The following is an 11,854-nucleotide window of genomic DNA, read 5'->3' on the forward strand; positions in this document are numbered from 1 at the left end:
AAATATATGAGCGGATCTGCTGGAGCTCCCTACCCTCCACTGTCTCTGACCCGGCGCCTGCGTGCCGCTGCAGCTGCACACAGAGGTGGCGCAGCGCCGCCTAGTGGTTAGACACTCACCCAACACTACAGGTCACACGCGGATGGATTAATTATTCCTCTCTTTTCAACCTGACTGTAGGATTATGGATTTAATTGAGCCGCTTGGTTTTCATTAAGGAGGATTTTATAATATGTGGGCTCTAGTTTAGCCCAGTGTGGGCGAAAGAGACCCATACGACGAATATTTAAATAATGATTTGACAACCGATATAAACCGTACTTATTACAATTCTGATGATGTGCCTTAGAAAAACAACCATCTGCTAGGATGTACTCCAAAAACCCTGAATCTTTAAATTGAATTTTTATGAAACGTGAATTCCAGACTCTAATTATAAAGAGCGCAGCGAATCGCCGGCCGCTGATTGGTCAGAGGCATTGGGGGCGTGTCCGCCGGCTTCCTGGTTTAAATAGAAGGCGGGGCCTGCGAAGCCGGCGCGTGGTTTTAACAGAATTAGGCGAGCAGGTGAGTTAATGAGCTGCAGGAAACGCGGTGTTTCGGTGGAGCTGCGGTCTCGACGAGCTTCTGGAAATGTTTGAGCTGAAGAAAAGGAACAGTTTGACCATGAGGTGCAGCCGGGACGCGGAGGAGTTCCGACGGGTGGCGGTGCGGCGGAAGGTCAGCGGTGCCGCCCTCCAGACAGGTGAGGCTCTTTGATTCGAATGCCCCAGAGCTTTGGCCTGCTAAAATCGAGTTATTTTACATTATGCCTGAAAGTTCAACTGAGATCTTGAAAGTAAGTACGGATTTAATCATTTTTTAAATGTCCTTGTTGACATGCAGGAGAACTTAACTGCTCTTTTACATCTACCTGTTCTCTAACCAGCATCCAGTTTCCATCTTCCATTCATGTCTCATCTGTTGGCCTATTTTGTATTTGACTTAATCCTCAGTGGAGAAGGTTGATCTAATCACTCTGACTTTATCAGTTTGGTCCAGAAAGCATTTTTCTGTCTTCCTCAGTGGTGGGCCTTTATCTCGTCAGTGGCCTCATTCTCCTTTACCTGCTAATCTTGGCAGTAATTTAATCAGCCTTTATGTAAATAGAACTCTATATCAGCGGTGACGCTCTGCTGGGATCATCACACCGTCCTGGAGCTTCATCAGGAGGCTTCTGCTGCTCCTCTTCTTCATCTTGGATCTGAAAGGGAGTTTAGTTCAGCGACACGTGATGAGAATCGTTTAAGAGCTTGACCCTGCAGATTCGTGTTTTCGCACGCTGTTTTGGAGGATTCTGGGGCAGAACTAGTCGGTGGCTTTTGCTGAGCGTTGCCACTGTTGCATGAGCAGCGAATGTGGACAAAGAGAGAAGTGAGAAAGCAGAAGTTTAAACGGGTGAGAAAGCAGCCTTCGGTCTTCACTGGCAAATCTCTCGGTAGCTTGTTGGGATCAGCGGCGTTTCTTTCAAAAGTCACAGACGTTGTTGCGTGATCGGGGGGGACGAAGCGCAGGTAAGAAAACATCTCCAGACATAAAGTAACGGCCTGGATTGGTGACGTAGCTTCAACCTGCCTCAAGCTGCGCGAAGGGTTACGTAAGACTGCGACTGACTGAGTTCTGTTTTTCCAGACAGAATTTGGTGGATGTACTTTTATTGGGGTTTTGTTGGCTGTCCTTCACAGCCACTACAAGGCTTAAAGGAGGAGGAGGAGGAGGTTTGGGCGAACCTTGGGAGAAATCACCCCATTAAAATTAAAAAATGGGTTGTTTTTTTTGAAAGGGCCCGAAAGTGTTTTCGTCATCAGTGCTGCTCGAATGCAGCGGAATCATCGTGTCGGTAACTTTAACGTCCATTTCTTTGTCTCTCGTGACAGTGAGCAGAGGTGTACGTGGCTCCTATAGCTGCGGCCGCGCATGTGACGGCGTCTGTGGGCCAAATTCTACAGCCGCTGCAGACGAGGAGGGCGAGAGAAGCCCGGGATTAAGATCACAGGGTGGGTGTTGAAGTGCTCGCACCACAGTTCTTGGTCCTCCTCATCATTTACCTGTGAATTGTTTCGCTGAAGCTTCTGCTCCAGTCACGGTTCTGCCTTTTTGCTGTTTAGTGTCACCTAAACCGGCGCAGAGCCCTCTGAGTGCCAGTGCGGCTGCAGGAACATTACCTCAGGGAGCTGAAGGCACAGAGCAGCACCAGAGTCCAGAGAGGTGCTGTGTCAGCGCAGGACACACACCTGTCTGCTCCTCCAGTCCCGTCAGAGGGGGTGTGAACACACCTGTGGATGAAGTGACCCTCAGTCCTGTGAAACGCCCGCGTGGAGTCCCGACTCTTGTGACCAGTCCAGTTTTTGGAAGCACTAGTCCAAGGAAGAGAAGCAACCGGAGCCCGCTGAAGGAGGGAGGCCACAGCCCCGCCAGGTTGTCCCCAAGGAGCCAGAGCCCGCTCGCTGAAAAACTGCGCACCCCCAGCCCCGTGCACCTGAGGGTGGGGAGCTACCGTTCAGTGAGGAACTCCAAATCCTGGCTTGGATTCCAAAGAACCCCAAGTCCCAAGATGGAAGGACAAGATGTTCGAACAATGATGTCGCTGAGCGTCCCTGACTTGGTCGTGTACCTGGATGAGAGCAGGTTCGAATGCTGATCTTTGCCCTCTCCTCCTTGTTTTTGTCATGTGTTGTGGTGACGCCGATCCTGCCGCACGCTTCGTTTCAGGGTTCCTGCAGAGAAGGTTGAAACATCTCCTCTCAAGCTGCTGCCACCAGCCAACGGCAGCGAAGCAGCTAACTGCAGTCTGCACCGCTCATCGAGTGAAACCACGGTGACGTTTGATGACACGGAGGTGTCCTCCGACAAAATCAGGGATTCTGAGTCGGAGGACGGAAAAAATGAGAGGCTAGACGAAAGCGGCGAGAGAGAAGAGCCGAGAGAGGAAGAGACGACAGAGCAGCGATTGCACCAGATAGCCAGTGAGCTCCTGCAGACGGAGAGGGCCTACGTGGCTCGACTTCACCTCCTCGATCAGGTCGGCGATGCTGCACATCCTCCGTGAGCTCGTGGAGTCACACAGGCTGATCCCAGATTCTCATTGCAGGTGTTTTTCGCTCGGCTGACAGAAGAAGCGGGCCGAGGCTCCTTCCCGCCAGAGGTGATAAAGAATATCTTCTCCAACATCTCCTCCATCTACTCCTTCCACAGCCAGTTCCTGCTGCCTGACCTGGAGAGCTGCCTCAGACACTGGTACGATGTTAAGCTTTAAACTTGTGTAAATGTTTCCTCTGTGCTAAAACTGCGGTGGAGCAAAAGCAAATGAAGTGAAACTGAGTGCAGGTGCGACAGGCCGGGCCTGGGCGGCGTGCTGCTGCAGCACGGACCCTTCCTAAGAATGTACGCCGACTACGTCAGGAACTTCGACCAGGCCGTGGAGTTGGTGAGGGTCTGGAACGAGCGCTCGTCCGTCTTCAGGAACATCACCCAGGACATACAGGTCCAAGTCTGCTCAGCATCAGGTCTTATTCCTACATGCACCTCACAGCGAGAAGGCCTGAGCGGGCTTTTTTATAGCGTCCTTTTAATTCCTTCAGAGCCAGGAAGTATGTGGCAGCCTGACCCTGCAGCACCACATGTTGGAACCAGTCCAGAGGATTCCGCGTTATGAGCTGCTGCTCAAAGATTACCTGAAGAAACTGCCCCGGGACAACCCAGATTACGAGCTGGCTCACAGTAATTACGACCTCGGCTATCGGAGCATATATGGGGTTGTTTCTAACGCCGAGAATGAAGCAGCTTCTCTCTCCTGCTGCAGAGTCCTTGCAGACGGTCGCCATGGCAGCCACCCACTCCAACAGCGCCATTCAAAAAGCCGTATGTCGTCATCCACTCTTGATCAAAGTTGTGTCCGTCACCTTTGCAACGCATGTTTGTTAAATTGTTTGGTCAGGACCTCCAAGGTTTTTCTCGACGTTATTTATTTTATTTAGCCAATAGTACATTTAAGCCCGAGTTTATTCTGAGATGGTTGCATCCTTGCAACCACAGATGGGAAGTGAAAGACATTTTTGACATTATGTGGGACAGGTTTTACTTTCAAAGAAGGAACCAAGCCCACGGGGACGGTTTGACTCTCCACTGGTTTGAAATGGTCCCAGTGAAACACGCAGAAAGGGCGTTGCCTCAGCGTCCGCCTGCTCTGTCCTCCCTCTCCGCAGGGGAGCCTCAAGCGGGTGCTGGAGATCTACGAGATGGTCGGAGAGGAGGATGTGGTCAACCCGGCCAACGAGCTGATCCGGGAGGGCCGTCTGTTCAAACTCGCTGCCAGGAACACGTCCTCCATGGAGAGATACGTCTTCCTGGTCAGACGAGCAATGTTGCTACTGAATCCGCGTCCCTGAACGCATCGCGCTTGTGTCTGACATCAGCTGGATGTGATGTTTAGGAATCAGCACACTTTGTTTTTTTTGGTCCAGTTTAACAATTTCCTGCTGTGCTGCACGCCGAAGTTCAGCCTGGTTGGCCAGCGTTTCACCGTGCGCTGCAGAATCGGAGTGGATGGTATGCAGGTGCAGCAGACCACCAATGAAGACCACCCGTACAGCTTCCAGGTCTCTGGAAAAGAGAGGACCCTTGAGCTGCAGGCCAGGTGGCTGCGCCCCAAATTCTTGCCTGCATTACTTTGTCCACACAGAAGGACGCTTCATTAAATAGTTTCTTTTTCTCCAGCTCTGAGCAGGACCGGGACGAGTGGATTAAGGTGAAGGGGCCTTTTTTATTTGTTGCATATTAGAGTTTCAGCTTGGGAGCAGTTTTCATCTTGTCTTTATTTTTATCGGCAGGAAATTCAGGAATCAATCGACGTGTTTCTGAAGAAGAACGAGAGCTTCAGGCTGGCTTCTAAAGAGGTAGAGCCGGACGAGCCGCTGCTCCTGTAGCAGACGTTTGGGTAAACTACAGCGCAGGTGTTTTCCAGATGGAGGAGCTCGGCCGCCGCGCCCCCCGCTGGATCAGAGACCACGAGGTGAGCGTGTGCATGAAATGCACGGAGCCTTTCAAAGCGCTCACCAGGAGGAGGCACCACTGCAGAGCCTGCGGCTGCGTGAGTCACCGGACGAGCCAACACACACACACACACACACACACACACACACACACACGTGCGTGCACTCTCAGGGTATCGGTCAGCACTCCTCTGTCCCCTCAGGTGGTCTGCTGGAGGTGTTCAGACAATAAAGTAGCTTTGGAGTATGATGGAAACAGGCTGAACAAGGTGTGCAAGTCCTGTTACTCCATCCTGTCTGCTCGGAGAGGGGGGAGGACGGAGGGGAGGGGACGGACGCCGGAGGTGAGCTTCACTCGCGTTCAACCAAACACGACGGACTTCTTTAACAGACTTGCTGGGACGGTTTTTTTCCCGCCTCCCGTTTCTCAGGCTGAAGCATCTTCACAGTTGATGAGAAGCTTCCTGTTTTATGGCGACAACCCAAAAACCTGGAAACAAGTGTGGTGTGTCATCGGGACAGAACCACCGACCCTCCAGCTGTACGCTGCTCAACAGGTGGGTCGAGAGCCCGGAACGCGTGCGGTCCACCCGTGTTTAAACGGTGACGTGTAACAGAACCCTCCTCTGGGCCGTCAGGACGTGGAGCCCCTCTCCTGCGTCCCCCTGCTGGGCTGCGAGGTGGACGACTCCTGCCAGGAGCTCCAGGGTCTGCAGCACTTCTGCTTGAACCAGTCCACCACGAGACACAGCTTCTGCTGCGACAGCGTGGACCTCAAACAGAGCTGGCTGGCCGTCCTCAGAGATGCTGCTGCAGGCAAGATGACAGCAAACACACTCGGCAGCTGCGCCAACCCCACGTGTGAGGCGAACCGCGACGGCGGGCAGCCGTGCGTCTCCACTGGAGATGAAGGAGTGCTCATTTAATGGGTCAGGAGGGGGGAGGAGCATTTTAAAGTTCTGATTTGATTAGGAGCGAACAAATGAAATAAAACCCAGGATTGTTAAAGTTATCAGAACGCCGGACTTTATTTCTGGAATGATTTTACAGTAAAATAAATAAAGTGAAGATGTTTTTGCACGACTTGGACTCTCCCTTTAACTAGAGACGTGACTTCAGCTCTGAGCTGCAGTTTGGAAACACTGTTTTTTGTTTTTTTTTCTTGGTTTTTCCTTACAGCAAACGACTAAACACGATTACAGCAGGGTCTTAGTGACACAAAGGCTCAGTGTGGTTGCCTTATAAAACACATTCATCTGATCTCATCTCTTCAGATGTTACAGCAGTAGAATACTCACACAAAGAACAGCTGACAGCTAACCAAACTATATAAACGGTTAAAAAGGAAATGTTCAGTGGAAACTCAAATGGTAACCTTCAGGTTTGCGTCAAAGTGCCAGGTTAGCTTTGCATTAGATGGATTTTAGTTTGCATTTTCATGATAAAATGACACAATTTCCCCCAAATGCTGTTCTATCCGAATGGCTCTATGGATGTATTGTTCACTGGATAGTTTATTAGCACTTTAAAGATGGATTGTAATTATTTATTAGGAAAGAATTCACTCTATAGCTACACTTATTGTCTTAGCTGTTTTTTGTTAGTTTTTTTTTTTTTTTTTTTTTAACATTTAACACTAGTTCAAATGTCACACTGCTCCTAAAACTTGGCTAATTTGTACGTATTGATTGATCTGTGACTGTATGCGAAGCGTTAACATTTATGGGTGAAGCGCAACATCAGCGTGTAGCGGATGGAAACACGTTAGTGCAAAGTCTTCTGTCTTATGGATCAGGACTTTTCTACTCAAAACAACAGAAGCTCGTGATGTAGTAGCGACACGGTAGCTGTCACCTGCCGGTTAAGGCCAAAATGTGAAAATGCAGCTTTCAGGTTGTGGTGGTTGCTGGACTTGACTAGCACGCTGTCACGTGGAAGTGCAGCCATGTGCAACGGGATGTCAACAAGGGCAGCTCGTGTTTTACTGTCGGCTCAGCTTCAAATGTGGTGTGCTTCGTTTAAACCTGTGCAAAGCGGCGAGGCGAGTTGGCAACCTATCCTTCGACTAGACACAGCAAAGACGAAATGGTGCTCTTCGTGTAACAGCCAGGAAGTGACCTCGTTCACGCGCTGTCCTGGCAGAGGCGGAGCCATGTCACACACAGGCCCGCTACACCAGAGAAGACGCGTGCTACTACCGTAGTTTTGTGTTGTGGAGGGAAACTTTTCAAATTAACCTTAGAATCTGTGTACACGTCAAGTTTTTTGGCATCTTAGATATGGCCCTGCCCTCCATCGGGCTCCATCGTTGGTGAGGCAAAGAACCACAGTGGGGGGAAAAAAACCAGCACGGGGAGGAATTGCAACAAATCGGTTAAAGCGGGGGAAGCTAGATTCGCACTGTCCCAGAATCCAGTAGTGCAGCACTTGTAGCTCAACTCCATCTGTGGTCTCTCAGCTGCAGCACAGCTGCTCTGACACCAGCAGGGTGTCGTAACCGTAAACCTCCAGCAGGTGGAGCAGGAAGAGCCTGTCTCCATGGGGATCCAGACCCATGGCCCTGACACTCTCCTGGGTCAGCGTGGGATCGGGGCTCCCTGCCACCTCGCCGAGGGCCTGGAAAATCCTGTTGTTCTGCTCCAGGAAAAACCTGGAGTTTAGAAGGAAAGGAGAGGTTTGTCTTTATTTTATGAAGATTTATACTGTTCCTGTGTCCTTCCCTCACAATTCAGATGTATCTTTGTAGAGGAGTTCATTATACTTACAGAATAAAGAGATCCTCTTCACTGGACACACAGTCTCCGTTCTCCTGGGAGTACAGCAACATTTGCCTACACACACATCATTTTGTGGCACAACTTTGATTTACTTTTCCTTAAGATATTTGTAGCTGTGAGTGAAATGCTAATGTTTGCCATTCTAATGATCAAACCTCTGTTCTGTGAGTTTGCGGTACTTCTCCCTGTCTGCAGCGCTCAAGCGGAGCAGAGGCTTCAGACCGTCTCTGCAGGTCTTCACATTCTGATTGTCTACGTACACGTCGTACAGATCCTTCTTCTCCTCGAAGATCTTCTCAGTCGTACCTGCCAACAACAGACCATAAACGGCTAAACCAGACGCCCCAGCGGATTTCAGAGGGACTTCAGAAGCGGCTTACACGCCACATAGGAGAGCTCGTTCTCCAGTGCACCGATATCTGCAACATTGATGTAGAAGAACGGGCGGAACTCGGGCACCGCCACGCCGATGCCGGGGATCGAGATGTTGGCCAGGCAGCAGCAGCAGTACACTGAGAGAGCGGCACGATCAGAAAAACCCGCTGTAAATGTACAAACTAAATCCAAATGCAGGCGTTCCTCACCTCTGTAGCAGACCACACCCACAGGTGGAGGCGAGAAAATGAGGATGCGCCGGCGGAGAAGAGCCAGTTTCCACAGCACCATGATCTGCTCCCCGAAGAAGCGAATGAACTGGGACATGCAACCTGCGGGGTGGGTGATCTGCTCACATACGGAGACGCACAAACTCATTAAAGATCATTTGTGTCCGTGCAGCCGGCTGTGGAAGAGAGAACTTCCTGCAGACCTTCATCTCGGGGTGCATGCTGTGGTTAATGGCAGCCCCCCAGACGTTGGCTGGACAGCCGGTTACCACCGCTTCACCACTAGGGGGCAGCAATGCCCTCTTGTCCTCATAAAAGGCCTCTAGAGGAGAGTAGTGGCCCGGGGACTGAAGCTGGAGCCTGGACACAAAAATAGTCACGTGTTTATTATTAGGACCTGTGTAAATCTTTATAGTCATCATACTAAGCTAGAGAGAACGAAATGCAAGTGCTGGGGACAAAGGAAGTACTGTGTTGGACAAAGATGAGTAAGGCACATGATGGCCACGGCGCGGGAACCACGTGAGAGACGGTTGTGATCAGACTCGTGCTCGCATGCCAAGGGAAAGTTGCTGCCAGTAGTTAAGGAGGAAACATCTGGTGATTTCCTTTTATTTGGCCTATTTTCATGCATGTTTACCAGGAGTTGAATCTCAGTCTTCAGGTTCGGTTCGGATTGCTCCTGCTAGCGCTTCTTACCTGACCTGGTGCTCCAAGAAGCTCATGTAGCGGTACAGCAGCGTATAGGAAGGAGACAGGATCCCCACTGATTTCATCCTGGCCCCCCTCTCTGCCGTGCTCTCCACCGGCATGTTTGCGAAGCAAGCCAGGCCAAAATAGGAGCCCTTGCGGAAGTAACTGTGGGAGACAGAGGAGAGACAGACGAAGACGCCCTGAGTCATGAGAGGCGCTGCCAGTTGGCCTTTTCTCGCTTTTTATTCACTGTTCAACACTTTCGCTCCTGCCAGGGAAAGAGACACAGGCGTGCATCTTAAGTAGCTTTCTTTATTCCTGCTTGGAACGGAGAACTGTGGGAGTCTGACACAACAAATATGTGTCATATTCCAGCGATTTCAGCACAGGGCTGGTGAACATGCGTCCATCCAACAAACACTTACATGAAGTCTGTGGTGACGCGGTGGGAGCCGCTGGCGATGGCTTTGAACTCCACCCCGTCCAGGTCTATGTCTTTGGGCAGGCACCACTCCAGCATGTTTCCTGTCACACAGAGAAGTATAAAACACACCCAAAAACACACTCCTGAGAGAGGGAACGTTATCCTGCCGAAGGTCACCCACACCAAAACTACTGTAAAAGTTGCCGAGACGAAAAGCAGTTTTCTCTGTCGTTGAAGAATGAAAGATAAAAAATTGTGATTTTAGCAGCTCAAACTCTGACGACGGTGACGGGCACTTTTTAAATTATACCCGGTGATTAAAGTGGATGTTTAAAATGGTCTCCGTGTCCTCGTATGTGAGGGAGCGGAGTAAATGCACTTTCCATCATCCCTGCACAGGTGCAGGCAGTAAATCAAACATCACTCTTTTATTCCCTGACACAGGCCTTGATGCCGTCAGCCCGGACTCTTTGGAAGACACCTGTCCGTGATGCACCTGAGGCACGACGGGAGCGGAGAGGTGACTCAGCCTGCTGCTGGTGGTCTCTGAGACATCTGAGCTGACCTGAGCGGAGTCTCCAGAAACACCTGAGGCTCCACACTGACGGCTGCGGCTGACAGCGAGAGTCGTCGGCCCCTTTGGGAGGAGCAACAGCCCAACTGGATTATGCAGCTGATTATTAATGCATGAATCCAATCAGCCAATCGGGAGGCAGCAGATCCTGATCGCCATCCGGGCTGGAGTGAGTGACAGCCTGTATGTTGGCGGTGGACCAGCGTCTCCTCTTCTGCTACTGTTTAGATGCTGGAGTCACAGTCTGGTGTAAGTAAGCCATTTTGCTTGTGTCACTCACTCAGGTTGTTGGTGTTTTCATGGCAGTTTGCAACATACGCAATTCAATAAAGCACATATCTATTTTTTTTATATTAAAATCAACAACTGCCCTTATAATCTCGACTCATTGCTCAGTCTGGAGGCAGCCCAGGGCGCTTGGGCTTGACTTCAAATATCACCTGTGTCATCATGACGGGTATTTGCTGTCACCTCTAATGTGTCTTGAATTGATTAGTCCTCCTTACATAATCTCACTGGATCAATTTCACAGTGGCTCAGCCCGACACCATCATTAAAAATGGATAAACCTGCAGAAACCACCAGTTCCTTTCCCCGACACCTATCCTGATGTGTTGCATTCTGTGGTTGAACCATAGGCTCCTACACAGTCTTGCACCTGTATCTGCGCCTGCAAGTCACAAAGAACCGCACTTGTCACCAAATCTTCTGCAGACTTGATACAAACATGCGCTCTTCATTTTGGACGTCAAATACGGGAGGTTCCGCGCAGCCCAGGCAGATTTAGTCCATTCGGGGTCTATTTTCTCTCTATAAACACGACGCATTGTAGACAGTTTGGATTTGAAGACAATTCTCTGTCTCACCCGTTCTGGTGTTGAATGTGACCACAAAGACCGACACGATCTGGTCCTTCTCCTCCCATTTCACCATCCTGTCTTCCACAAACGCGTCCGTCGATCCTAAATCCCCGTGATGCTCCACGTCTTTATCTCTGCCCTCCTGGGTGCAGGGGATCGCGGGTGTGGTGTTGCAGGCGTCTGACCTGCTGGTAGTGGGACCCCCCGGACCGCTGCTCCACCCAAACCCGGGCGCAGCGCATCCCGACGAGCCACGGTTACTGGGGGGACTTGACAGTCGGTCGTTTCCCGGTGCTGTCGGTGGTGCTGCTGTTTCGTCGGGTTTTTCCGCGGGCGGAACCTCCTCCCAATCTAGTAGAGGTGCTCGGTCCGACCGCTCCATCATCCTGTCGGCGGTACCGCCTCAACAGTCTCGCCGCGGATTGGAAATTATGTCTCAGCCGAGGGGCTCCGCGTCCATCCGCAGACAATTACAGATCAGACCAGTTTGGCCATTGCAAAGTTGTTCTGAACTGGTCCAAACGCCTGCAAAATATTAAACATATCAGTTTTTGTGTCTATTTTACAATCGCTCAGTGTCTGAGGTAATCATAAATTTGATGCTGTTTCGAGGGTAACTCCGTCGTCTAATGCAGGCTGCATTCACAGCAATATACGTTGTTCTGTCAAATCGAGTCGTTGCGCATAGTTGCGAAACACTTGGGAACGCGAATCCGATTTGGCATCTTGAATGTACATTAAAGCGCCAACACACAAATGAGTTATCAATTTAGCATCAGCACTTTCGTTCAAAGGACTCGGCTTTTTATTAAGCGTCATTTCTAAAACAGATTTATAAAAAAATACTTCGATGTTCAGAAAAGTTATTTTTATTGCTACCAGGTGATTTTA

At 50.4% G+C, this 11,854-nt stretch overlaps 2 protein-coding genes across 5 annotated transcripts; one reads left to right on the plus strand and one right to left on the minus strand.

Annotated features, from left to right (window-relative positions):
• Window positions 1–181: 181 nt before the first annotated feature.
• Window positions 182–6,113, plus strand: LOC130519299 (FYVE, RhoGEF and PH domain-containing protein 4-like). 3 transcript variants are annotated; one of them, XM_057022605.1, is made up of 16 exons: window positions 182–745; window positions 1,917–2,036; window positions 2,148–2,667; window positions 2,752–3,061; window positions 3,131–3,276; window positions 3,367–3,523; window positions 3,621–3,759; window positions 3,842–3,900; window positions 4,245–4,388; window positions 4,503–4,675; window positions 4,756–4,786; window positions 4,869–4,934; window positions 5,003–5,128; window positions 5,234–5,374; window positions 5,462–5,587; window positions 5,669–6,113. In XM_057022605.1, exons 1-16 carry the CDS (start codon window positions 634–636, stop codon window positions 5,954–5,956), a joined length of 2,658 nt encoding a protein of 885 aa, XP_056878585.1. In that variant the 5' UTR covers window positions 182–633; the 3' UTR covers window positions 5,957–6,113. The 3 variants fall into 3 exon arrangements, with proteins under 3 accessions (XP_056878585.1, XP_056878586.1, XP_056878587.1); XM_057022607.1 differs by lacking the exon at window positions 182–745 and adding an exon at window positions 1,444–1,553; XM_057022606.1 differs by lacking the exon at window positions 4,245–4,388.
• LOC130519321 (DENN domain-containing protein 11-like) lies at window positions 6,031–11,822 on the minus strand. Of its 2 annotated transcripts, XM_057022666.1 has the most exons (9): window positions 10,970–11,819; window positions 9,531–9,630; window positions 9,112–9,270; window positions 8,616–8,772; window positions 8,392–8,530; window positions 8,188–8,319; window positions 7,963–8,113; window positions 7,796–7,861; window positions 6,031–7,680 (listed from the first exon to the last, which is right to left on the minus strand). In XM_057022666.1, exons 1-9 carry the CDS (start codon window positions 11,346–11,348, stop codon window positions 7,485–7,487), a joined length of 1,479 nt encoding a protein of 492 aa, XP_056878646.1. In that variant the 5' UTR covers window positions 11,349–11,819; the 3' UTR covers window positions 6,031–7,484. The 2 variants fall into 2 exon arrangements, with proteins under 2 accessions (XP_056878646.1, XP_056878647.1); XM_057022667.1 differs by lacking the exon at window positions 7,796–7,861 and having other exon boundaries at window positions 7,452–7,664; window positions 10,970–11,822.
• Window positions 11,823–11,854: the final 32 nt, after the last annotated feature.

Source organism: Takifugu flavidus, chromosome 22 (genome assembly GCF_003711565.1).
Source record: "Takifugu flavidus isolate HTHZ2018 chromosome 22, ASM371156v2, whole genome shotgun sequence".
NCBI lineage: Eukaryota > Metazoa > Chordata > Actinopteri > Tetraodontiformes > Tetraodontidae > Takifugu > Takifugu flavidus.

Bases quoted from the DNA above. Each gene is read 5' to 3' on its own strand.
- LOC130519299 (XM_057022605.1), top strand. From the start codon at position 634: ATGTTTGAGCTGAAGAAAAGGAACAGTTTGACCATGAGGTGCAGCCGG. The intron at 2,037-2,147 runs GTGGGTGTTGAA...TTTGCTGTTTAG, and splicing joins CCCGGGATTAAGATCACAGG to TGTCACCTAAACCGGCGCAG. The intron at 4,389-4,502 runs GTCAGACGAGCA...TTTTTGGTCCAG, and splicing joins TGGAGAGATACGTCTTCCTG to TTTAACAATTTCCTGCTGTG.
- LOC130519321 (XM_057022666.1), bottom strand. From the start codon at position 11,348: ATGATGGAGCGGTCGGACCGAGCACCTCTACTAGATTGGGAGGAGGTT. The intron at 8,320-8,391 runs GTGAGGAACGCC...CCGCTCTCTCAG, and splicing joins GGGTGTGGTCTGCTACAGAG to TGTACTGCTGCTGCTGCCTG. The intron at 7,862-7,962 runs GTTTGATCATTA...ATGTGTGTGTAG, and splicing joins CGCAAACTCACAGAACAGAG to GCAAATGTTGCTGTACTCCC.